The sequence below is a fragment of the Chiloscyllium plagiosum genome, unplaced genomic scaffold (genome assembly GCF_037043375.1).
Source record: "Chiloscyllium plagiosum isolate Xiang-an unplaced genomic scaffold, Cpla_swu_hap1 HiC_scaffold_10, whole genome shotgun sequence".
NCBI lineage: Eukaryota > Metazoa > Chordata > Chondrichthyes > Orectolobiformes > Hemiscylliidae > Chiloscyllium > Chiloscyllium plagiosum.
Genome location: NW_028270148.1, coordinates 2,446,834 through 2,474,829, shown reverse-complemented (window position 1 = coordinate 2,474,829; position 27,996 = coordinate 2,446,834). Strand labels below are relative to the sequence as shown.

Here is a 27,996-nt window from a genome sequence, read left to right as displayed (position 1 = left end):
ACCACTCTCTGACTTCGACCGGTTAGCCAGTTTTCTATCCAACTGGCCAAATTTCCCACTATCCCATGCCTCCTGACTTTCCGCATAAGCCTACCATGGGGAACCTTATCAAATGCCTTACTAAAATCCATGTATACTACATCCACTGCTCTACCCTCATCCACATGCTTGGTCACCTCCTCAAAGAATTCAATAAGACTTGTAAGGCAAGACCTACCCTGCACAAATCTGTGCTGGCTGTCCCTAATCAAGCAGTGTCTTTCCAGATATTCATAAATCCTATCCCTCAGTACCCTTTCCATTACTTTGCCTACCACCGAAGTAAGACTAACTGGCCTGTAATTCCCGGGGTTATCCCTATTCCCTTTTTTGAACAGGGGCACAACATTCGCCACTCTCCAGTCCCCTGGTACCACCCCTGTTGACAGTGAAGACGAAAAGATCATTGCCAACGGCTCTGCAATTTCCTCACTTGCTTCCCACATAATCCTAGGATATATCCCGTCAGGCCCGGGGGACTTGTCTATCCTCAAGTTATTCAAAATATCTAACACATCTTCCTTCCTAACAAGTATCTCCTCTAGCTTACCAGTCCATTTCACACTCTCCTCTTCAACAAAATGGTCCCTCTCGTTTGTAAATACTGAAGAAAAGTACTCATTCAAGACCTCACTTATCTCTTCCGACTCAATACACCGTCTCTCACTACTGTCCTTGATCGGACCTACCCTCGTTCTCGTCATTCTCATGTTTCTCACATACGCATAAAATGCCTTGGGGTTATCCTTGATCCTATCCGCCAAAGATTTTTCATGCCCTCTCTTAGCTCTCCTAATCCCTTTCTTCAGCTCCTTTCTGGCTTTATCCCTCCAATGCTCTGTCTGAACCTTGTTTCCTCAACCTTATGTAAGCCTCCTTCTTCCTCTTTACAAGACATTCAACCTCCCTCGTCAACCAAGGTTCCCTCACACGACCATTTCTTTCCTGCCTGACAGGTACATACATATCAAGGACACATCATATCTGTTCCTTGAAAAAGTTCCACATTTCCACGACATCCTTCCCTGACAGCCTATGCTCCTAAATTATGCTCCTCAGATCCTGTCTTACAGCATCGTATTTACCCTTCCCCCAATTGTAAAACCTACCCTGTTGCACGCACCTATCTCTCTCCATAACCAAGTGAAAGTCACCTTGGTTATGGAGATTGAGTTTAAGAGTTGTGAGATCTTGTTGCAGCTCTATAAAACTTTGGTTAGACCGCACTTGGAATACTACGTCCAGTTCTGGTCGCCCTATTATAAGAAAGATGTGGATGCTTTGGAGAGGGTTCAGAGGAGGTTTACCAGGATGCTGCCTGGACTGGAGGGCTTATCTAATGAAAAGAGGTTGACTGAGTTCGGACCTTTTTTCATTGAAGAAAAGGAGGAGGAGAGGGGACCTAATTGAGGTGACAAGATAATGAGAGGCATAGATAGAGTCGATAGCCAGAGACTATTTCCCAGGGCAGAAATGGCTAACACGAGGGGTCATAGTTTTAAGCTGGTTGGAGGAAAGTATAGAGGGGATGTCAGAGGCGGGTTCTGTACACAGAGTTGTGAGAGCATGGAATGCGTTGCCAGCAGCAGTTGTGGAAGCAAGGTCATTGGGGATTTTTAAGAGACTGCTGGACATGCATATGGTCACAGAAATTTGAGGATGCATACATGAGGATCAGTGGTCAGCACAACATTGTGGGCTGAAGGGCCTTTTCTGTGCTGTACTGTTCTATGTTCTATTGAGGCACACAATTGGTCAAGTTTGCAGTGTGGTACACTGATGATTGGTCAGGCTTGCAGTGTGGTACACTTCTCTTCCACCTATCCACTCCATCCCCTCTTTCTCTCCCCCCCGCGCCCCCGACCTATCACCTTCATTCCCTCCCCCACTCACCTATTGTACTCTATGCTACTTTCTCCCCACCCCCACCCTCCTCTCACTTATCTCTCCACCCTTCAGCCTCTCTGCCTGTATTCCTGATGAAGGGCTTTTGCCTGAAGCATCGATTTTACTGCTCCTTGGATGCTGCCTGAACTGCTGTGCTCTTCCAGCACCACTAATCCGGACTCTGATGATTGGTCAGGTTTGCAGTGTGGAACACTGACGATTGGTCAGATTTGCAGTGTGGAACACTGATGATTGGTCAGGTTTGCGGTGTGGTACACTGACGATTGGTCAGGTTTGCAGTGTGGTACACTGACGATTGGTCAGGTTTGCAGTGTGGTACACTGACGATTGGTCAGGTTTGCAGTGTGGTACACTGACGATTGGTCAGGTTTGCAGTGTGGAACACTGATGATTGGTCAGGTTTGCAGTGTGGTACACTGACGATTGGTCAGGTTTGCAGTGTGGTACACTGACGATTGGTCAGGTTTGCAGTGCGGTGCACTGACGATTGGTCAGGTTTGCAGTGCGGTACACTGACGATTGGTCAGGTTTGCAGTGTGGTACACTGACGATTGGTCAGGTTTGCAGTGTGGTACACTGATGATTGGTCAGGTTTGCAGTGCGGTACACTGACGATTGGTCAGGTTTGCAGTGTGGTACACTGACGATTGGTCAGGTTTGCAGTGTGGTACACTGACGATTGGTCAGGTTTGCAGTGTGGTACACTGACGATTGGTCAGGTTTGCAGTGTGGTACACTGATGATTGGTCAGGTTTGCAGTGCGGTACACTGACGATTGGTCAGGTTTGCAGTGTGGTACACTGACGATTGGTCAGGTTTGCAGTGTGGTACACTGACGATTGGTCAGGTTTGCAGTGTGGTACACTGACGATTGGTCAGGTTTGCAGTGCGGTACACTCATGGTTGGTCAGGTTTGCAGAGCGGTGCACTGACGATTGGTCAGGTTTGCAGCGTGGTACACTAATGGTTGGTCAGGCTTGCAGAGTGGTGCACTCATGGTTGGTCAGGTTTGCAGAGTGGTGCTCATGATTGGTCAGGCTTGCAGAGTGGTGCACTCATGGTTGGTCAGGTTTGCAGAGTGGTGCTCATGATTGGTCAGGCTTGCTGTGTGGCACACTGGCACATACTGGAAATGAGGTACTTTTGTACATTGGGGCTGTTTATTTACTTGGGGCAAAAACAAGGACTGTACATGCTGGAAACCAGAGTCTAGATGAGAGTGGTGCTGGAAAAGCACAGCAGGTCAGGCAGCATCCGAGGAGCAGGAAAATCGACGTTTCGGGCAAAACGCTTTGCTACCTTCCCCCACCTTCCTCTCTGACCTATCACCTCCATTCCCACCCCCATTCGCCTATTGCACGCTATGCTACTTTCTCCCCACCCCCACCCCCCTCTCATTTATCTCTCCACTCTGCAGTCACCCTGCCTCTATTCCTGATGAAGGGCTTTTGCCCAAAACGTTTATTTTCCTGCTCCTCGGATGCTTCCTGACCCGCTGTGTGTTTCCGGTGCCACTCTGATCTAGACTCTGTTTATTTATTCGCTCATGAAGTGTGGGCATCGCCGGCTGGCCAGCATTTTCTATTGCCTGTCTCTAGCTGCTCCTGAACTGAGTAGATCTCTCAGCCGTTCAGAGGGCCAGTTGATACCCAACATAATACTGCAGGATATCAGGAATGTGATGGAATACTCCCCACTTGCCCTGGATGGGTGCAGCTCTATCAAAGCTCAACAAATTCAGCACCATCCAGGATGCTGCAAGGGGTAAGTATTTATTCAGTTACTCCAGACACCTTGTGCATGGTGAGAATCAACAGAAGCAGGTATAGTACAGGCACGTTTGTAAAGACTATCACACTGGCATATGTCATAGAGTCATAGAGATGTATAGCACAGAAACAGACCCTTCAATCCAATTTGTTCATGCCGATTAGATATCCTAAATTAATCCAGTCCCATTTGCCAGCACAGCCCATATCCCTCTGAACCCTTCCTATTCATATATCTACGGCTTTTAAATGCTGTAATTGTATCAGGCTCTGTCACTTCCTCTGGCAGCTCATCCCATACACCCACTATCGTCCACGTGAAATAGTTGCCCCTTAGGTCCCTTTTAAATCTTTCTCACTCTAAACAAATGCCCTCTAGTTCTGGATTCCCCTAACGAGGGGTAAGACCTTGTCTATACTAGATTCCAAATTCAAAATTAAAATACTTACATCATCAAAGTCAGCAATGATCTCATTAAGCAGCTGCAAGCATTCAATTCCCTGTTGGTTTCCCTCGGCCTGTGAGTAAAACGCAGCAAATTCTGGGATGGAAGCGAACAGAACACCGACACTGTCGTGTGATTCAGAATAGAGCTCCTGGAAATAACGAAACAGCAAAGAAATCACATCGAATTTGCAATGATTAAAGAAATGGTCAATATCATCAGAATAGCCATATTATTAATACAATGTAGAGTTAGCATTAACTTAAAATAGCAGATCATATTTACACATAACAAAGTTAGTATAAACTCAGACAGAGGTCAATATCCAAGCAGAGAGGCCATAGTATTAACCAACAGCAGGATTAGTCTTATTATAAAACAGATTACTGGGGAGATAAAAAGTCTTAAATATTGATAAGCAGAAATTTCTTCCAACTAAGTGCTGAGAAAACTGAAGACCTCTGCCTAGATTTTGTTGTCTGACAGTTTTAAAGTGCGAAGGGTGGTCAGACATGCAGGTAACTCATGCTGTGAGTTTTCATCAACAGTTGTGTGATTTTCTACAAGGAACACGTGAATTTTTAATTTAAAATTGTTTATTTTAATTTTTTTCCTGGGCATTTCAAAGACCTGCTGTTGTTATTGTGAGACTCGGGAGTTCTGTCCATTTGGTGAGTGGGTGTAGCAGATGGTCCAGCTGGTATTCGGGGGCCATGGGGAGCATGGAGAGAGCATAGATTGGTGAGGGCTGTTGGAGGGTTTGAGGAGTTTCACTTACAGGGGAATTTGATGGTCATTATGGTGTAAAGGGACATGTGGGAATACAGGGGAAATAAAGGAAACCAAAGGGTGTGGAGTACACAAAGGGGTGTGTGACCATGTGTGGAGTTGTAAGCTAGGAGTCCTTGCTGTGTCCCCCTCCCTCCTGATGCTGCCTGCCTTGCTGCGTCCCCCTCCCTCCTGATGCTGCCTGCCTTGCTGCGTCCCCCTCCCTCCTGATGCTGCCTGCCTTGCTGTGTTCCCCCTCCCTCCTGATGCTGCCTGCCTTGCTGTGTTCCCCCTCCCTCCTGATGCTGCCTGCCTTGCTGTGTTCCCCCTCCCTCCTGATGCTGCCTGCCTTGCTGTGTTCCCCCTCCCTCCTGATGCTGCCTGCCTTGCTGTGTTCCCCCTCCCTCCTGATGCTGCCTGCCTTGCTGTGTTCCCCCTCCCTCCTGTTGCTGCCTGCCTTGCTGTGTTCCCCCTCCCTCCTGATGCTGCCTGCCTTGCTGTGATCCCTCTCCCTCCTGATGCTGCCTGCCTTGCTGTGTTCCCCCTCCCTCCTGATGCTGCCTGCCTTGCTGTGTCCCTCTCCCTCCTGATGCTGCCTGCCTTGCTGTGTTCCCTCTCACTCCTGATGCTGCCTGCCTTGCTGTGTCCCTCTCCCTCCTGATGCTGCCTGCCTTGCTGTGTCCCTCTCCCTCCTGATGCTGCCTGCCTTGCTGTGTCCCCCTCCCTCCTGATGCTGCCTGCCTTGCTGTGTTCCCCCTCCCTCCTGATGCTGCCTGCCTTGCTGTGTTCCCCCTCCCTCCTGATGCTGCCTGCCTTGCTATGTTCCCCCTCCCTCCTGTTGCTGCCTGCCTTGCTGTGTTCCCCCTCCCTCCTGATGCTGCCTGCCTTGCTGTGTTCCCCCTCCCTCCTGATGCTGCCTGCCTTGCTGTGTTCCCCCTCCCTCCTGATGCTGCCTGCCTTGCTGTGTTCCCCCTCCCTCCTGATGCTGCCTGCCTTGCTGTGTTCCCCCTCCCTCCTGATGCTGCCTGCCTTGCTGTGTTCCCCCTCCCTCCTGATGCTGCCTGCCTTGCTGTGTTCCCTCTCCCTCCTGATGCTGCCTGCCTTGCTGTGTTCCCTCTCCCTCCTGATGCTGCCTGCCTTGCTGTGTTCCCCCTCCCTCCTGATGCTGCCTGCCTTGCTGTGTCCCTCTCCCTCCTGATGCTGCCTGCCTTGCTGTGTTCCCCCTCCCTCCTGATGCTGCCTGCCTTGCTGTGTTCCCCCTCCCTCCTGATGCTGCCTGCCTTGCTGTGTTCCCCCTCCCTCCTGTTGCTGCCTGCCTTGCTGTGTTCCCCCTCCCTCCTGATGCTGCCTGCCTTGCTGTGTTCCTCTCCCTCCTGATGCTGCCTGCCTTGCTGTGTCCCTCTCCCTCCTGTTGCTGCCTGCCTTGCTGTGTTCCCCCTCCCTCCTGTTGCTGCCTGCCTTGCTGTGTTCCCCCTCCCTCCTGATGCTGCCTGCCTTGCTGTGTTCCCCCTCCCTCCTGATGCTGCCTGCCTTGCTATGTTCCCCCTCCCTCCTGTTGCTGCCTGCCTTGCTGTGTTCCCCCTCCCTCCTGATGCTGCCTGCCTTGCTGTGTTCCCCCTCCCTCCTGATGCTGCCTGCCTTGCTGTGTTCCCTCTCCCTCCTGATGCTGCCTGCCTTGCTGTGTTCCCCCTCCCTCCTGATGCTGCCTGCCTTGCTGTGTCCCTCTCCCTCCTGATGCTGCCTGCCTTGCTGTGTTCCCCCTCCCTCCTGATGCTGCCTGCCTTGCTGTGTTCCCCCTCCCTCCTGATGCTGCCTGCCTTGCTGTGTTCCCCCTCCCTCCTGTTGCTGCCTGCCTTGCTGTGTTCCCCCTCCCTCCTGATGCTGCCTGCCTTGCTGTGTTCCTCTCCCTCCTGATGCTGCCTGCCTTGCTGTGTCCCTCTCCCTCCTGTTGCTGCCTGCCTTGCTGTGTTCCCCCTCCCTCCTGTTGCTGCCTGCCTTGCTGTGTTCCCCCTCCCTCCTGATGCTGCCTGCCTTGCTGTGTTCCCCCTCCCTCCTGATGCTGCCTGCCTTGCTGTGATCCTCCAAGCTCCTGCTTGTCTACTGGGAGAAAGTGGGGACTGCAGATGCTGGAGATCAGAGTTGCGAGTGTGCTGCTGGAAAATCACAGCAGGTCAGGCAGCATCCGAGGAGCAGGAGAATCAATGTTTTGGCATAAACCTTTCATCAGGAATGAGGCTTGTGGACCAGGGGTGCTGAGAGATAAATGGGAGCTGGTGGGGTTGGGGGTGGGGGAAGATAGCTGAGAATGTGATAGGTAGATGAAGGTAAGGGAGAAGGTGATAGGTCAGAGGGTGGAGTGATGGACAGGACCAGAGGGTGGTGCCGAGTTGGAGGCTTGGGACTGGGATAATGTGGGGGGACTGCCTTGGGACCCTGCAATGACACGGGATAAATGTGGATTTCCACAGCATCCTCATTTCCCCTCCCCCCACATTATCCCAGTCCCAAACCTTCAACTTGGCTCCGCCCTCCTGACCTGTCTGTCACCTTTCCCATCTATCCGCCCCATGCCCCTCTGACCTAGTCCCTTCTCCCTCACCTTCATCTATCCATTGCATTCTCTGCTCCCTTCCCCCAATCCCACCCACCCTCTCATTTATTTCTCAGCTCCAACCCCCCCCCCCCCCCCTCCACAAGCCTCATTCCTGATGAAGGGCTTATGCCCAAATTGTCAATTCTCCTGCTTCTCGGATGCTGCCTGATCTGCTATGCTTTTCCAGCACCACACTCTCGACCCCTGCTTGTCTCCCCCTAACCTCTCCTTCGAGATTACCCCACATGAGGCTATGTCTACTCTGTCAATCTCCTTTGGCATCCTTTACATCTCAATTAAATCTCCTCTTGTTGTTCTAAACTTGAGACAGGTATGCCTAAACTGTGCTCAATCTCTCTTCATGGGGCACAATGCTCACTCCTCGACTCCATCTCATGAACCTTCTGTGAACTGCTGCCAATGCAATTACATCCTTCTCAGGTCAAGGGAAGAACATTGTAAGGAATACTCCAGGTGCAGTCTCACTAATGCCTTGTACAATTGCAGGAACAATTCCCAACTTTTATATTCTCTTCCTTTCACAATGAATGACATAATTCCAACTGCCTTTGTTATTACCTGCTGTACTAGTTTTATGTGATTCATGCACAAAGACATCCTGATCTCTCTGATCCAAAGCACGCGGAGGTTTCTTTCCATTTCAATAATACATTGCCTTTCTATTTCTCCCACAAAAATGGATAACCATTTCGGAACTAACTCTGGTCACTAGAGAAAACATGAAGACCATGATTTGAAGCACAGAGCCAGAAGGTTCTGTAAAGTGCAGACTGAAAGGATGGCTGAAGAAAATTCAACTCTGTTGATCAAAAGAAACTTAGACATTAAACTTAACAATGAAATATTCACAGCTCAATGGAGAAAGATTGGATGTTGGATCAAACCTGACAACGTTTTTAAAGGGTTTATTCAGTATCTAACCCTGTGCTCCTGCCCTGGGAGTGTTTGATGGGGTACAGTGTAGAAGGAGTTTTATTCTGTATCTAACCTCGTGCTGTCCCTGCCCTAGGAGTTTTTGCTGAGGGACAGCGTTTGGTCACAAAACTGAGTGTGTGACAGTTTAATGAGGAATTAGTACAGCATGTGTGTCTCAGGGATGAAAGGTTTTGACTGATACTTGCTGTTGAATTTACACTTGGAGCTATTATCGTACTTCATCATCTGGATCCTTGTCAAGGAAATACCGTGCGATGTGACTGGGCAGCATGTTATTCAATAGATCCTCATTATGTTTCCGCAGCACTGCCATTTCCTCCATTTCCTGTCTGGCTAGTAATCTCCAAAGGAAGTCCAGACGTGCAGTTGCTTCAATCTGATAGGCCACAGAACAGAAAGAGTTTCATGTAATTGGAAGGTAGTAAGTTCCTTGACATGAAAATCCCTCAGTTGGTGGTAATGGGGGAGCTCAGGTACCCTGATCCAGACTGTGAAAATAACAGCATAAGGAGCAACAGCAATTCCTACACTATATAAGAGAACTTACTTGATCAGTATATTTCCAAGCTCAGCAAAGAAGGAAGGAGTGATGAATCTTGTTGTAGACAATAAAATGGAGCAAGTGCCTCATGTTTAAGTGAGAGAGCATTATAGGAATGACTGTGACATAACAACATAAAGAATGGGAGCAAGAGAGTAGGCCATTCAGCCCCTCAGGTTTGCTCCACTGTTCCAATGATTGTGACTGACCTTCAAGGGGGAAAACAACTTGCCCACCTGGTCGCCCATGTCCCTTGATTCCTCAGAGATCAAAAGGCTGTCCACCTCAACATCAAATATATTCAAAGGGATTGCATCCAGATATCAGTTGTAACTTCTGCAGCATTGCTTGATGCCTGCGCTTCGAAGGACTGCATGCAGTAGGTTCCCTGGAATGGGTAGTTAGGACATACCTTTCACCAAGTATCTGAGACCCAGCCATTCCACCACACTGAGAGCAATTAGGAGTTTAGCAAAGTTACCTGTCGTCCTTGGTAAAAGACCGTCACCACAAACAGGAACATCAGCATAAAGGTGATTCCCCGCTGCCAATCCGAATAAGATCTAAAAGCACAGAGGATGAGAGGAAGAGATAAAGACATCATTAGATTCTTCTGCAAAAATATTACATATTTTTCCAGCTCAACCCCAGGGAGTGATTGTTGCCCTGGAGGCACAGGGGCCGAATATATTTGGTATGCAAGACTCCGTAATCAAAAATCAGAAAAGTGGCTCAAAGGAATTAAACCAGCCAGGTGACCTAGCATCAGTCCAGACAATGGAAACAACTATGACACTCAACCATCCAAAGTCCTCTTCACTAACATCTGGGCCAACACTGGGAGAGCTGTCTCACAGACGAGCCAATCAATAGCCTGATACAGTCATACTCACAGAATCAGACCTTACAGACAATGTCCCAGACCCCACCATCACCATCCTGGGATATGTCCTGTACCACCTGCAGGACAGACCCAACAGAGAGAGGGGCAGAGTGGGATACAGTTGGGAGGGAGTTGTCCTGGGATTCCTCAACATTGACTCTGGACTGGGCATCCATGAGGCACTATAAGCCATCAACAGCAGCAGAATTAAATTCCAGTACAATTTGTAATCTCATGGCCTGGCATATCCCCCACTCATCATTACCATCAAGCCAGGGGATCAACCATCATTCAATTCATTTTCTTTAATGAATCTGTGCAGAGATTTTATTATACACCTCAGGAGCAAGTGGGACTTGAACACAGGGCTCCTGTCACAGAGGTAAGGACACTACCACTGCACCAGAAGAGTGTCTCAGTCATGGTTCAATGGAAAGTACAGAAAGTTAAACTAGGAGTAGCACCAGGAACTAAAAATGAGGTGTCTACCTGGTGAAGTTACCAAACAGGCATAAGCAACAAGTGATAGACAGAGCTAAGCAATCCCATAACCAACACATCCAATCATTAATGGGGGTGGACTATTAAACAGTTCACTGTAGGAGGAGGTCCCACTAATATCCCCATCCTCAGTAATGGAAGAGCCCAGCACATCAGGGCAACAGATAAGGCTGAAGCTTTTGCAGCAATCTTCAGCCAGAAGTGCCGAGGGGATGATCCATCTCAGGCTCCTCCAGTGGTCCCCAGCTGGGAACTAATACCAGCCTTCAGTCAATTTGATTCACTTCACGTGACACCAATAAAAATGTTGGAGGCATTGGATATTGCAAAGGCTATCGGCCCTGACAACATTTGAGCATTCGACTGAAGATTTTACTGCAAGATTTGTCACAACCCTAGCCAGCTGTTCCAGTCTAGCTAAATGTCAGCATCTACTCAAGAAGGTGGGAAATTGCCCAGACATGTCCTGTATATAAAAAAGACAAATTCAACCAGGCCAACTACTGTACCTTCAATCTATTCTTAATCATCAGTAAAGTAATAATGGATGCTATCAAGCAGCACCTGCTCACTGATGCTCAGTATGGTTCCACCACTGCCATTTATCTCCTGACCTCATTACAGCTTTCATTCAAACATGGACAGAAGAACTGAATGCCAGAATTGAGGGCAGGTGAGAGTGACTGTCCTTGACCGAGTGTGCGAGTGTGGCATCAAGGAGCCCAAGTAAAACTGACTGAATGGGTATCAGGAGGAACATCACAGAAAATCTTAGCTGGGTGCAGCCATGCTTTTTTGTTATTCATTCGCAGGATGTCAGCGTCACTGGCCAGGCCAGCATTTACTGCCCATCCCTAATTGTCCAGAGGGTAGTTCAGAGTCAACTATATTCCTGTGGGGCTGGAGTCATGTGTTGTCCAGACAAGATAAGGACAGAGGTTTCCTTCCTTAGTAGAATGGAAATAGTTATTGGAGTTCAGTTATCGCACACAAGAAAACCTATGGAGCAGTTCCAGAGTAGTGTCTTAGACCAAACCATTCAGCTGCTTTCTCAATGACCTTTCATACATCATACAGCAGAGAGGGAATATTCCATTAGACCATAAAACCTAGGAGCAGAATAAGACCATTTGGCCCACTGAGTCCACGCTGCCACTGATCGAGATCATGACTGATCTGATGATCCTCAAATTCATTTTCCTATCGTTTTCCCCATAATCCTCTATTCCCCAACTGATTAAACATCTGTCTAACTCAGCCATGATTATAGTTAATGACCCAGCCCTGACAGCCCTCTATGGTACTGCATTCCACAGATTGACTCCTCTCTGAGAGATAAAATCTCTCATCTCTGCATACAATGAGTGATCCCCTTCATTGAGATGATGCCCCTAGGAACTGGATTCTTCTATACAAATCTTGTACATTTCAACAAGGTGGCCTGTCATTCTTCTATATTCCAATGGGTACAGGCCTAACCTACTCAACCTCTTGCCATAACACAAGTCCCTCCATACCCAGGATCAGTGTAGTGAATCTTCCCTGAACTGACTCAATGCCAATAAATCCTTCCATCAATAAAAGGACCAAAACTGTTCAGGTATTCTAGGTGTAGTTTAAAGGGCCTTGTATAGTTTTAGCCAGACCTCCTATTTTTATACTCCATTTCCTTTGAAATAACATTCCATTTGCTCGCTGAGCTAGAAGGTTCATTTTCAGACATTTTGTCACCATACTAGGTAACATCTTCACTGAGCCTCTGGACAACACTGCTGGTGTTTTCTGCTTTCTATTTATATGTTTGGGTTTCCTTGGGTTGGTGGTGTCATTTCCTGTGGTGCTGCCATTTCCTATGGTGATGTCATTTCCTGTTCTTTTTCTCAGGGGGTGGTAAATGGGGTCCACGTCAATGTGTTTGTTGATAGAGTTCTGGTTGAAATGCCATGCTACTAGGAATTCTCGTGTTTGTCTCGTGTTTGGCTTGTCCAAGGACGGATGTGTTGTCCCAGTCAAAGTGGTGTCCAACACACCACACTTCTATGGATTACCCAAAATTCACAAACCAGGAGCCCCCCCCCCCTTCCCCCCCTCCCCCCCAGACCCATAGTCTTGCTACCTGGAACACCAACTTACAGATTGGCCAAGGAGCTACACCAAAGACTAAAACACTTAGTAGAAGACTCATGCCACTCCATCTACTCCACCCAAGAATTCCTGAAGACCATCAAAGACACCAAGATAGAAGAGGATGAAATAATGGTCTCCTTTGATGTAACAGCCCTGTTCATATCAATCAACATCAACCTGGCCAAGGAAATACTGACTACATTATTAAAAGACCCAAAGCCACACACATCAAACACCAACTTCATCAGCAAGGACGATATCGTCAAGCTAGTGGACCTATGCCTTACCACCCACTTCACCTTCAACAACAAAACCTACAGACAATCCAACGGAACACCCATGGGATCTCCACTATCAGAGTTCTTAGCAGAGGCAGTAATGCAGAGATTCGAACAAACAGCTCTGCCAACCATACAACCCAAACTTTGGGTCAACTATGTGGATGACGCCTTTGTCATTACTAAAAGAAACAAATTAGAGAAAACCTTCAAGACCATCAATAATACCCTTACTGGCATAAAATTCACTAAAGAGGAGGAAAACAACAACAAACTGCCATTCCTAGATGTCACAGTAGAGTAAACAGCCAATGGGCAACTTCAAACCAGTGTCTACAGGAAAACAACACATACAGACCAAATACTGAACTACAGAGGAGAAAGTGAGGTCTGCAGGTGCTGGAGATCAGAGCAGAAAATGTGTTGCTGGAAAAGCGCAGCAGGTCAGGCAGCATCCAGGGAACAGGAGAATCGACGTAAGGGCTTATGCCCGAAACATCGATTCTCCTGTTCCCTGGATGCTGCCTGACCTGCTGCGCTTTTCCAGCAACACATTTTCAGCTCTGAACTACAGAAGCAATCATCCCAACACCTACAAACGAAGCTGCATTAGAACATTATTTCAACGAGCCAACCCACACTGCAGCACAGAGGAACTATGCAGAGCAGAGGAAAATCACTTATACAGTGTATTCAAAAAGAATGGGCATCCAATAAACACAATCCACCCATTTCTCAGCAACAAACCCCAACAAGCAGACAAAACATGTCCAGAAACCTTAGCCACTCTCCCCGACATCAAAGACATCTCGGAAATGACTGCCAGACTACTTATGGTAACCCACAAACCCACCAACACACTCAACCAGCAGCTAATGAACTTGAAAGATCCTTTACAGACAACAAGCAAAACTAATGTCATTTTCAAAATACCATGCAAGGACTGTAACAAACACTACATTGGACAAACAGGCAGAAAACTAGCCACCAGGATACATGAACATTAACTCGCCACAAAAAGACATGACCCTTTCTCACTAGTATCCTTACATACAGATGAGGAAGGATACCACTTTGACTGGGACAACCCATCCATCCTAGGACAAGCCAAACAGAAGGATGCATGAGAATTCCTAGTAGCATGGCACTTCAACCAGAACTCTATCAATAAACACATTGACTTGGACCCCATTTACCACCCCCTGAGAAAAAGAACAGGAAATGACATAATCATATGAAATGATATCACCACAGGAAATGACTTCACCAACTCAAGGAAACTCAAACATATAAATAGAAAGTAGGAAACACCAGCAGTGGTTCATCTGGAGGCTCACTGAAGATGTTACCTAGTATGGTGACGAAATATCTGAAAATGAACCTTCCAGGTCAGTGAGCAAACCTACATCCAAAACCTCAACCTGAGCGACAAATCTTCTCAAAACTTGCAAATTCCATTTGCCTTCCATATTACCTTATGGAATTTGATGCTAGCTTGTTTTTGTTTATTCACAAGGGTTCTCAAATCCCTCTGCACTGCAGCTTTCTGCAGTCTTCCTCCATTTAAATAATACTGAGCTCCTCTATTCTTCCTGACAAAGTCTATAACTTCACACTTTTCTACATTACATTGCATATGCCAAGTTTTTAACCTGTCTGTATCCCTCTCCAGACACTGTTATCCTCAGCAATTACCTTGCCACTTACTTTTGTATCATCTGCAAATTTGACAACAGGACATTCATTTGCTTCATCCAAGTCAATAACATTATATTGTAAATCATTGTGACCCTGGCACTAATCCCTGTGACACTCCACTAGTTACAGTTTGCCATCCTGAAAATGCCCTCTTTACCTCACTCTCTTCCAATAGGTAGCCAATTGTCTGATCATACTCGTGTTCTACTTTGATGCATTTTCTGATGATTACACAATGTTGAGCATAATTTCTGACTCTTCAGACAGTGAGGCAGTTCATACCCAAATACAGTTAAGAGCAGGACAATATCCAGGCTCAGGGTGACAAGGGGCAAGTAACATTCACATTTTAAAAATACCAGTCAATGAAAATGTCCAGCAAGAGAGAATTTAACCATCTCCACTTGACATTCAATTAAATTAATATCATTGTATCCCCTACAATAATATGTAATACAGCAGATTTAAGAGCAGATCAGAGGCTAGTAATAACTGCTGTGAGTAACTCACCTCCTGACTCTCCAAAGCCTGTCCACCATCTAAAAGGCACAAGTCTGGAGTGTGATGGAATTCTCCCCACTTGCCTGGATGAGTTTAACTCCAAAAACTCTAAAGAAGCTTGACATCATCCAAAACAAAGTAGCTACTTGATTGGCACCAGATCCACAAACATGCACATCCTCCATCACTGACGTTCAGTAACAGCAGTGTGTACTATCTACAAGATGCACTGCAGAAATTCACCAAGACTCCTTAGACAGCACCTTGCAAAGCCATGACCACTTCTAGAAGATCATCATCATCTGCAAGTTCCCCTCCAATCCACTCACCATCTTGGAAATATATCACTGTTCCTTCAGTGTCACGGAGTCAAAATCCTGAAATTCCTTCCCTATGGGCATTGTGGATCTACCTACATCACATGGACTGCAGCGGTTCAAGAAGGCACCACCCCGACCTCTCAAGGGGCAACTAGGGACGGGCAATAAATGCTGGACCCAGCCAGTGATGCCTACAGGCTGTGAATGAATTCAGAAAAAAGATGGCTGGCATTTGTTTGTTTCTGGATTTTAAAAATATCATATACATTTCATCAAAATCCAACTAAAAACCAGCAAACATACTGTGATCTGGAATCTGATTCCGGTTTATATTTAGAATAATAGATGTTAAATGTCTTACGCATCAATGTACAGAGGTTTAGAAACAAATCAGCTAAAATATAACTAGAAATAAGGAGAAATGGATGATGGAGGAACTGTTTAATTAGAAATATTATCATAGGATGTTAACAAAAACAGGAGGAGATTTACATGGATTGAAATAATAGGTCACATTATGAAGAGAATATTGCACAACATCAAAACATACGAAACAGGAACAGCTACAGACAAGCCGACTAATGTCCTTTAAGAAGGGCATCTGCTGTCCTCACAAGGTATAGCGAGCACATGACTTCAGACAAACAGCAATGTGATTCCTTTGAAATGGCCAAGCAAGCCACTCAGGTCAAGGCCAATCATGGAAGAGCAACAAATTCTGGTCTTGCCAGTGACATCATCTCCCATGAAAATATACAGCCCCTTGAGCTTTCTATACTATTTATGTGATCATGTCTAAGCTTGGGCTTAACACACTTTCCTGCTTCTCAGTCCTAATCCATCGGCCCCTTATACACATGTTCTTGATTCCACAACCAGTAGGAGCAAGGTCTCAGTGTCAATCCTGTTAAGCCACTTCAGAATCTTGAATGGCTTAATGAGATCAGATCACAAACTGTGAGTAACAGGAGGAATGTATACAGGTAATTGTAGGCTGTGTTCTCTGTATGGTTCCTGAAGAAGGGCTTATGCCCGAAACGTCGATTCTCCTGTTCCCTGGATGCTGCCTGACCTGCTGCGCTTTTCCAGCAACACATTTTCAGCTGTGTTCTCTGTACCCAAATCAATGATTGTAAGTATTTCTGTAGTCATGACAATTTATAATACCATAACATGATAAGATTTAGGAGCTGAATTAGCATCTGCTCTGCCACTCGATCATGGTTAATATGATGCTCATCTCCATTCTCCTGCCTTCTCCCCATAACCTTTGATCCCATTACTAATAAAGACCTTATCTATCTCTGTCTTAAATACACTCAAACAATTAGGTTTCACAACCCTCTGCAGCAATGGGTTCCACACCTGAACCACCCTTTGGCAGAGGAAATTCATGAATTTCATAGAATCCCTATAGTGTGGAAGCAGGCCATTCGGCCCATCATGTCCACACCAATCCTTTGAAGAGCAACCCGCCAGACCCATCCCTTCCTTCCCTATCCCTGTAATCTTATATTTCCCATGGCTAACCCACCTGACCTGCACACCTTTGACTGTGGGAGGAAACCCTCGCAGACATGGGGAAAATGTACAAATGCCACACAGACAGTCACCTGAGGCTGGAATTGAACCAGAGTCCATGGCACTGTGAGACAGCAGTGCTACTCATCTCAGTTCTAGAGGGTCATCCCTTCACTCTGAGGCTATTCCCTCAGGTCTGAAAATGTGTTGCTGGAAAAGCTCAGCAGGTCAGGGAGCATCCAAGGAGCAGGAGAATCAACGTTTCAGGCATGAGCCCTTCTTCAGGATGCTGCCTGACCTACTGCGCTTTTCCAGCAACACATTTTCAGCTCTGATCTCCAGCATCTGCAGTCCTCACTTTCTCCTCAAAGATGTTCCCTCAGGTCCCAATCTCTCCTATATCTTTTCCATATCCACTCTATCCAGGTCTCTCAGCATTCTATAAGTTTCAAACAGATCCCTCCTCATCCCTCTAAACATCACTGAGCTCAGACCAGAGTTTCTCAACCACTCCTCATATGACGAGCCCTTCACCTTGCAGGACCATTACTGTAAATGTCCTCCAGATCCCCTTCAACACCAACGCATCCTTCCTTAGGTAAGGGGCCCAAAACAGCTCACAATATTCCAAATGAGGCCCAGCCAGAGCCTTACACAGCCTCAGCTGTACATCTCCGCATTTGTACTCTCGTCTTCTTGAAATGAATCCCAACTACCAACTGAATCTGCATGTTAACCTTAACAGAATTCTGAGCTATTACTCCCAAGTAATTTTGTGCTTCAGATTTCCAAAGTCTTTCACCATTTAGAATATTGTCTATGTCTCATTCTTCTGACTAAAGTGCATAACCTCATACTTTCCCGCATTGCATTCCATTTGCCACTTCTTTTCCAACTCTCCTAGCCTATCTGAGTCCTTCTGCAGCCTTCCTGCCTCCTCAACACTACCTGTGTCCCTCCATCTATCTTTGTGTCATCTGTAAACTCAGCAGCAATGCTCTCAGTTCCTTTGTCTAGATCGTTAATGTATAACGTGAATAGTTGTGGTCCCTTCACTGACCTAGAGAACTCCAACAGTCACCAGCTGTTATCCTGAAAAAGACTTTTCATTCTCACTCTCTGCCTTCTGCCAGTCAACCAATCCTCTGTCCATGCCAGTACCTTACCCATAACACAACGGGCCTTTTCTCTTATTTAGCAGCCTCCTGTGCAACATTTTGTCAAAGGCCTGCTGGAAATCCAAGTAGATCATGTCTACTGGTTCTCCTTTGTCAAACTTGTTTGTTACCTCCTCAAAGAATTCGAACAGATTTGTCAGGCATGACTTCCCCTTGGTGAAGCCATCCTGACTCCATCCTATTTTACCCTGCATTTCTGAGTACTCCGCAAACTTATCCTTAATAATACAATCTCAAATCTTACCAATGACCAGTGTTAGGCTAACCAGCCTATAGTTACCTGTGTATTAAACTCAGTGAGGGAAAAAATTCTACCTGACCTCAAAATGGGAAATAATCCACAGAAACTAACAGAAATACTGATGGGAAAAGTCTTGTGAGCAGTAATTGTAACATAAGGTGCATTAAGGGAATGATTAAAAAGAAGATAGACAGTACACACATTAAGGAGTAAGGAATTTCAGTTATGTGGAGACTATAGAAACTGCGATTGTTCTCATTGAACAGAGAGGTTAAAATGAGCTGTGATAGAAATGTATCTCTGTCATCTCCTCCAAACCAACAGCCTCCAGAATGTTATGCATTCTTCCAATATCTGCCGCTGTGTACTAATGCATAACATTCTCCTTCTGAGAACATAATATGAAGGCTGAAATGTAACAATCAATCAGTTTATATAAAAACCTCAGTGAGACCACAATTAGAGAACAGTGCAATTTTGGAATCTGCTATAGGAAAAAGGTTTCAGACGGATCAAAGGGCTGATTTGTGAACAATATCTCATCAGATGTTCCATGCAAAATTACCTGGGCAAATCGTCATGCAACAGCACATTCAAGTATCTGAAACTGACGTGGGTGATGTAGGAGTAGATGGCAATGATTAAGATGACAGACACCAGCTTTATAATTGAATGTAGATGAAGAAACGCAGCACAGCTGATCAATGATGTCACCCCGCACAGGACAAAATACTACAAAAAGATACAATGTCAGGATTAGAGTAACTTCACATATTCTCTTGGCCCATTTTTGCTTCATTATTCTATCCAGGTTTTGTGTTCTCCCTTTGAAATGTTGGACTATGGTTACAGAAGCATCTTTAAGTACAGTGGTGACCATGTACAGATGCAGATTATCCTTCACTAACTAAAGCTGCAGCAATTCCTAGATCTAACCATTGCCCACATACTGGACTAGCCTTCAGATTATCCTTCACTAACTAAAGCTGCAGCAATTCCTAGATCTAACCATTGCCCACATACTAGACTAGCTTTCACTAACTCCTGGAACTCCTGGTGGAGATGGTTGCTTAGTGTTATTGTCACTGGATGAAATTCAGAATCCCACCCTAATGTTCTGGGGGAAAACCAAAACAAAAATTGTTGGAAAAACTCAGCAGGTCTGGCAGCATCTGTGAGAGAAAGCAGAGTTAATGCTTTGGGTCCTGTAACCCTTCTTCAGAATTAATGTTTTGGGGATAGGGGATTCAAACATGGTGGGTGGTGACATTTGAATTTAATAAAAATCTGGAATCAAAAGCTGGCCTCACGGTGATCATGTTGGTTGTTGTAAAAACCCATCTGGTTCATTAATCTGCTGCATTTACCTGGTTTAGCCAACTTCTGACTCCAGATCTCCAGCAATGTGGTTGACTCAACTGCCCTCAGTCCCAGGAATTAATAAAGCAGCTCACATTATTTATTTCATTAATTCATGGGATTAACTATTGTTCAGGAATCAAAAAATAAGCTCAGCACATAACAGGAAGACAAATAAAATATTGGCCTTTTCTTTCAAAGGGAAATGAGTATAAAAATAGAGTTAAAATGGTACAAGTCACTTGTCAGAAGACACTTGGAATACGATGAACAGATTTAGTTCTAAGATACCCTGGCATTGAGACACTCCTGAAAAGTTTGCTCCCAGGTATAAAGGGATTAATTGGAGCCCACTTGCTCCAAAGAACAGACTGATATTAAAAAATGGCTTCCAGGGTTAAAATAAAATCCAAGGCAAGTCAAACCCTGGTCAGATTTATGACACACAGGCAACTAGAGTAAAGAACATTCATAACCCTCTTTGACCATTCCTGAATCTCACCTTGTGAGTTAAAATAAACCAACTCAACTGTCTTCGTTTTCCTCAGGTATCCACATGTCTCTAACTTCAACATCATAAAGTGACTGAATGAATGATGGAGGGACCCAGACGAGTTCTCCAGGGTCATCAGTTCAAATAACACTGCAGCAGATGCTGAAATTTGAGTTCAATTAACAAATATATAATCAAAACCTAATCTCATGATCATCATGAAACTACCAGATTATTGTAAAGCCTTGTAATGTTCACTGATGTTCTTCAGAAGAAAGAATTTGCTGCTGTCCTTTACCAGGTCGGGCCTAGTTGTGGCTCCAGACCCAATGCATGGGGTTAATTCTTAACAATTTTGTGAAATGCCCTAGAAATCATTTAGTTGTATCAAACTGCAACTGAAAAATTGAATACAGTTTAAACTACATACAACCATGGCTCAGAACACCCTGTAAAATGTCCCTCATCAATATCTGAGGTGCTATGCCACAATGTGGACAGCTGACCCACAGATGGCTGAGAAACCTCATCTGCAAGAAACCCACCAATTTCACATTTCTCCACTGTGACCAACCACAATGACCAAAACACCACAAGACCATAAGATAAAAGGAGCAAAATTTGGTCATTCAGTCCACTGAGCCTGCTCTCCCATTTGCTCATGGCTGATATATTTGTCAACCCCACTCTCCTGCCTTCTCCCTGTAGCCCTTGATCACTTTACTGATCAAGAACCTATCTATCTCTGTCTTAAATACACTCAATGACTTGGCTTCAATAGCCTTCAGGGGCAGTGAATTCCAGAGAGTTCCTTGTATTGTAGAAATGTAGAAACATAGAAGATTGGAGCAGGAATAGGCTAGTCAACCCTTTGAACCTGCCATGCTATTCATTATGATCGTGGCTGATCATCAAGCTTAATACCTTACTCCCGCCAACAACCAACCCCATCCCCCCAACCACCGCCACCCCACCACATCCCTTGACCCCTTTAGCTAAATGAGCTTTATCTACCTCCTTCTTGAAAACTCAATGTTTTGGTCTCAACCGGTGAATTTCATCCTGGTGCCAAAATAAAATTATGCATCATGTCTCAAATACTACCACCCGGTGGCTCTGACCTCCATCATTAGGAAGTGCTTTGAGAGGTTAGTTATGATCTCATCAACCCCAGCCTACTATATTGTCTTGATCCTTTGCAATTCACCTCCCAGTGCAACACATCCACAGCAGACACCATCTCCCTGCCCTACACTCATCCCTGGTTCATGTGGATAACAAGAATACCTATGTCAGGCTCCAATTTATTGACTACAGTTCCACCTTCAACAGCATGATTCCAAACAAACTCATCTCCCCTTCTGCAACTGGATCCTTAACTTCCTGATCCATAGACAAAATTGGTAAGAATTGGTGACAACATCTCCTCCACCATAATCCTCAACATCAGTGCCCCATAAGGTTATGTACTCAGCCCCCTCCTACAGTTCTTATACACTCATGCCTGTGAGGCCACATTCCACCCCAATTCCATTTACAAGTTTGCTGATGACACCACTATTGTAGGCCTGATCTCAAACAATGACAACACAGAATACAGGAAAGAGGTTGAGTGCTTAGTGAGATGGTGCAAAGACAATAATGTCTCTATCAGTGTCAACAAACAAAGGAGCTGGTCATTGACTGCAGAAAGTGGAGTGGAGGGCCTGGCCCTGTTTATATCAAAGGTAATGAGAAAGAGATGGTCGAAAGCATCAAGTTCCTGAGAGCGATGTTCACCAACAATCTGTCTTGGTCCACCCACATTGGCACAATGGTCAAGAAGGCACAATAGTGTCTCTATTTCTTCAGGAGGCTAAGGAAATTTGGTATGTTCACAAAAGCTCTGACCAATCTTTATGAATGCATTCAGCAATGGCGCTTCCCAAGACTGCAAGGAACTACAGAGAGCCCAGTCCATCACTCAAACCAGCCTCCCATCCACTAACTCCATCTATATTTCCCACTGCCTTGGGAAATCAACCAACATCATAAGAGACCCGTCCCACCCCAGTTACACTCCCTTCCACTCTCTTCCATTAGGCAGATGATATAAAAGTTGTCTACATGTACGAACAGATTCAAGAACAGCTTCTTCCTGCTATAATCAGACTTCTGAATGCACTTCTCAAATGTTAATTCTGATCTCTCTCTCTCTCTGCGCCTTCTCTGTGGCTGTAACACTGTATTCTGCACCTTGTTCTGCTACCCTGATGCACTTTTGTATGGTATGATCTGCCTGTGTAACATGCAAAACAATTTTTCATTGTATCCTGGTACATGTGACAAGACAACTTCTCAATTGTATCTCGGTACATGTGACAAGAATACATCAAATCCAAACTCTCTGGGTGAAGAAATTTCTCCTCATCTCAGTCCTAAAAAGTTTAACCCAAATTGACCCCTGGTTTTGACCCCTTCCATTGGGAACATACTTCTTATATCTAACCAGTTGAGTTCTGTTAAAGTTTTAAAAGTTTTTATAAGATCATTCTTCTAAACTCCAATCAATATAATCCCAACTGACTCAATCTCTCCTCATATATCAGCCCTGCCATCCCAACAATCAATTTGATAAACTTGCAGTCTACCCCCAGACATCCTTCCTCAGATTAGGAGACAAATGCTGCACACAATAGTCCAAGTAGCCTCACCAATGCTCTATGTAATTACAGCAAGACATCATTGTTCCTGTACTCAAACCCTCTCACATCGAGACCAACACACTGTAAGGCTTTTCTCACTGCCGCACCTGCACACTTATCATCAGTGACTGGTGCATGAAGACAGCCAGGACTCATCGAATATTCCCCTCTCTCAAACTACAGCCATTCAAATAATAATCCATCTTACTATTTCTACTAACAGAGTGAAGAACCCCACAATTATCCACATAATACTGCATCTGCAATGCATTTAACCACTCACTCAGCCTGTCCAAATCACACTGAAACATTTCTCTCTGTATTTCATGTGGTCAACATAGATTTTGATAAGGCTCCTCATAGCTAACTGGTCAAGAGAGTAAGAACACATGGGATCCAGGACAAAGTGACACTTGGGATCCAAATGGGTTGAGAGGCAGTAAGCAGAGGGTGAAGGTAGAGGACTATTCCTGTGACTGGAAGCCTGCTTCCAGTGGGATTCCTCAGGACTGGATGCTGGAACTGTTGCTGTTTGCGGAATACAATGTTGGGGTATGGGCAATGATATGCAGATGACATGAAAATTAGTAGGTTCATAAATTGTGAGAAAAGCCATAAAGTACAGGAACATATCAATGGATTGGTGATCTGGGAAGAGCAGTGTAGAATGGAATTCAACCTGAAAACGTGTGAGGTAATGCACTTGGGGAAGGTGGGCGGGGGGGGGGGGAGGCTAACAAAACAAGTTACAAAGTTACAGTGTGAATGGTAAGGCCCTGGAGAGTACTGAGGATCAGATTGGCCTTGGTGTGCACCTTCATAGATCCCTGAAGGTAGCAGGGCAAATAGATAAGGTGGTCAGGAAGGCAGATGGGATACTCATCCTTATTAGTTGAGGCATTAAATATAAGAGCAGGGAGGTTATGGTAGAGCTGTAAACAATATTGGTTAGACCACAACAATTCTGGCCTCTGCACCACAGGAAAAATGTGATTGTATTCAAGATGGTACAGAAGAGATTCACCAAGATGTTTCCTGGGATGGAGTAATTTAGTGATGAAGAGAGTCTGGAGAGGCTTGGATTGCTTTCTTTAGAGCAGAGAAGGCTGAGAGGGAACCTGATTGAGGAATATGAGAGGGACGAAGGCACTGTTTTTACATTAGTACAGCGGTAAATTATCAGAGGCCTGAACTTTAATGTAAAAAGAAGAAGGCTAAGAGGAGAGGAAAGGAGAGTTATTTCTCTATCAGAGTGTGGTTGGAGGCTGGAATGTATTGGCTGAAATGGTGGCTGAGTTAGTTGTAACATTAAGCAGTATTGGATATTCACCCGCACTGCTATAGCCTCCAGGTTAGGGGGCCAAAGCTGGGAAACAGTATTAGTGTGGTCACATCTTTGTTGACTGGCATGAACACATTGGGCTGAATCACCTCCTCTGTGCTGTGAACATCCATAAGTCTATAGACCACTGGACACCTCCAGCCTGCTGAGCCATTCAGTAGGATTCTGTCTGGTGAGAGCTCCACATTCCTCAGTAACCTTTCAGCTCCCTCCTAATCAAAGATTACCTCACCTCCCCTTAAAAATATTCAAAGGCTATGCTTCCATTGTTTTTTTTAAGGAAGAGACTTTCCAATAAATTATGACTCTCTATGAGAAAACATTTCTTCTCTTTGTCTTAAATGGGCATTCCCTTATTTTTAAAAACCATTCTCTCGTTCTGGATCTCTCGGACATGGTAATTTATTTCCCACATCTATCCTGCCAGATGCCTCAGAATCTTTTATGTTTCAATCAAATCACCTTTATTCTTTTAAACTCCAGTAGATACAAACCTAATGGGAAATGGAGTATCATGAGGCAAAATGTGACATTATCCATTTTGGAAGGAAGAATGGAAAATAAGTATATTATCTCGATGGTGAGAGATTGAAGAGCTCTGAAATGCAGAGGGATGAATTACAAAAGGTTAGTACACAGGTACAGCCAATAATACAGAACGCTAATGAAATATTATCATTTATTCCTGGGATGGGGGAATGAACATAAAAGTAGGGAAGTTATGCTTCATTTGTACAAGGCCACATCTAGAGGAGTTGTATTGTATTGGTCACCTTATTTACAGAGAAATGTAAATATTTTGGAAGCTATTCAGAAAGGGTTTACCAAACTAATACCTGGAATAGGGAGGAGGGGAAGGTGGGACAGTGTGGGTGGAGGCGACCATATGAGGAAAGGGAGGTAGAATGGCTCGGCTTGTATCTGCTAGACATTAGAAAAATAAGAAGCAACTTTATTGAAATATATATGACAAGTTTAGGAGTCTCCAAAGGGTAGTTAAAGAAAGAAAGTTTTGTCTTATGGGAGAATCTAGAACTAGGGAGACACTGTTTAAAATTCACCCATAATTCAATCAAAACAGACATTAGACAGAAAAATCCTCTCAGGGGGTCATGAGTCATAGCATCCCAGGCAGTGCATTCCAGATTCCCACCATCCTCAGAGTGAAATAAGTTAATGAGGCACCCTTTTAAATGTCTTCTTGAAATCCAGGTACAACACAAGAATCAAGATGGCTGAGGGGTGGGCAATGTCTGGGCTCCTCAGCCCAGGGCTCCTCAGCCCAGGGCTCCTCAGCCCAGGGCTCCTCAGCCCAGGGCTCCTCAGTCTGTCCTCTTTCTTTTCCCATTTTTCATCCTCTCTCTTTTTCCAAAGATTTTAAAGTTTTTTTTCTAATAAGAAAACTTACCTTGGAGCACTAAGAGTGGAGCAGAGTGGGCTGGAGACCTGGAGCAGTGAGAGATGGAGCAGAGTGGGCTGGAAACCTGGAGTGGAGTGGGGACAGTTGTTGGACTGGGATCGGGCACAGATGGTCAGCTCCTTGCGAGGCCGGTCAGACCATGTGTAGAAGCTGCTGTGCTGAGCTACTGCAATAATATTTATTGCAATTTGTTTATCTGTCTGTGATAACTATCCTTTTAACTCCGCTTTTCTAACTTATATTATGAATCACTGTAAGGTAACGTAACATTTTTTAAAATTCCCCTATCATATCACTCGACATTTACCCCGACTAATGCACCTAACTCACATATTCCTGAACATTATGGGCAATTTAGCATGGCCAATCCACCTAATCTTGGATTGTGGAGGAAACTGGAGCACCCGGAGTAAACCCACACAGACATGGGGAGAATGTGCAAACTCCACACACCAACAGTTACCTGAGGCTGGAATTGAACCCGGGGCCCTGGCGCTGTGAGGCAGCAGAGCTCACCACTGAGCCACCGTGCCACCCCAAACACAGAACAGTACAGCACATTACATGTCCTTCAACCAACAATCAACATAGCCCACATACACCTTAATTTACTGCTGTCCATGTGCTTGTCCAACAGTCGCATAAATGTACCTAATGTCTCTTACTGTACTACAATCGCTGGCAGTGTATTCACCCACCACTCTCCACTTAAACAACCTGTCTCTGTCATCACCTCTATATCTTCCTCCAATCACCTTAAAATTATGACCCCTCATGACAGTCATTTCTGCCCCAGAGAAAAGTCTCTGGCTATCTATTCTATTACCTTGTACATCTCTATCAAGTCACCTTTCTTCCTTCTTCTCTCCAGTGTGAAAAGACCGAGTTCACTCAACCTCTCTTCGTAAGGCAAGCCCTCCAATCTAGACTGCATCCTGGTAAATCTCCTCTGGACCCTCTCTAAAGCATCTACATCCTTCCTATAATGAGGCAACCAGAACTGGACACAATATTCCAAGTGTGGCCTAACTAGGGTTTTATAGAGCTACAGCGACCCTTAAACTCAATCTCCCTGTTAATGAAAGCCAAAACACCATACACCTTCTTAACAACCCTATCAATTTGGGTGGCAACTTTGAGGGATCCCATGGACCCCAAGAACCTGCAGTTCCTCCACACTGTCAAGAATCCTGTCTTTAACCCTGTATTCAGCATTCAAATTTGACCTTCCAAAATGAATCATTTCACATTTATCCAGGTTGACCTCCATCTGCCACTTCTCAGCCCAGCTCTGCATCTTGTCAATGTCTTGTTGTAACCTGCAACAGCCCTCGACACTATCTACAACACCAACGACCTTTGTGTCATCAGAAAACATATCAACGCACCATTCCACTTCTTCATCCAAGTCATTTAAAAAAATCTACAAAGAGCAGAGGCCCAAGAACAGATCCCAGTGGGACACCACTGGTCACCGACCTCCAGGCGGAATACTTTCCATCCACTACTACACGCTGTCTTCTTTCAGCCAGCCAATTCTGTATTCAGACAGCCAGATTTCCCTGTATCCCATACCTCCTAACTTTCTAAATGAGTCTAGCATGGGGAACCTTATCAAAGGCCTTACTGAAATCCATATACACCACATCTACTGCTTGAACTTGACTTGTCACATCCTTAAAGAACTTAATTAGGTTTGTGAGGCATGACCTGCCCCTCACACAGCCATTCTGGCTATATTTAATCAAACTATGTTTTTCCAAATACTCATAAATCCTCTCTCCCAAACTCCTTTCCAGTACCTTTCTTACCACAGATGTAAGGCAAAAATGAGGACTGCAGATGCTGGAAACCAGAGTTTAGTGGTGCTGGAAAAGAACAGCAGGTCAGGCAGATCCGAGGAGCAGGAAAATTGATGTTTCGGGCAAAATCCTTTAATTAGGAATAGAGACAGGGAGCCTTCAGGGTGGAGAGATAAATGGGGGGTGGGGCTGGGGGGAAGGTAGCAAAGAGTACAATAGGTGGGGTGGGAGTGGGGATGGAGATGATAGGTCAGAGAGGAGGGTGGAGCGGATAGGTAAGAAGGGAGATAGGCAGGTAGGACAGGTCATGAGGACAGTGCTGAGCTGGAAGGTTGGAACTGAGGTAAGGTGGGGGGAGGGGAAATGAGGGAACTGGTGAAGTCCACAGATGTAAGACTGACTGGTCTGTAATTCCCAGGGATTTCCCTATTCCCTTTCTTGAACAGAGACACAACATTCGCCTCCCTCCAATCATCAGGTACTATTCCCGTGGAGAGTGAGAAAGCAAAGATCATCGCCAGAGGCGCAGCAATCTCATTCCTCACTTCCCGTAGTAACCTTGGATATAATTAATTAATCCTTTTTTTAAATTTTAAGAAAATCTAAAATAATTTTCAATGTTGGTTT

The 27,996-nt window shown here is 45.2% G+C and overlaps 1 protein-coding gene across 1 annotated transcript in view; it reads right to left on the bottom strand.

Moving 5' to 3' along the window:
• The window catches only part of LOC122553148 (adenylate cyclase type 8-like), a 243,660-nt gene that overhangs the window by 104,651 nt on the left and 111,013 nt on the right, over positions 1 to 27,996 (bottom strand). Inside the window, exons 11-15 of the mRNA XM_087990986.1 lie at positions 19,293 to 19,386; positions 18,835 to 19,001; positions 9,503 to 9,584; positions 8,698 to 8,856; positions 4,167 to 4,313 (exon numbers count right to left, since the gene is read on the bottom strand). Coding sequence (XP_087847112.1) covers positions 4,167 to 4,313; positions 8,698 to 8,856; positions 9,503 to 9,584; positions 18,835 to 19,001; positions 19,293 to 19,386 — 649 coding nt within the window. The remainder of the gene's footprint in view (positions 1 to 4,166; positions 4,314 to 8,697; positions 8,857 to 9,502; positions 9,585 to 18,834; positions 19,002 to 19,292; positions 19,387 to 27,996) is intronic.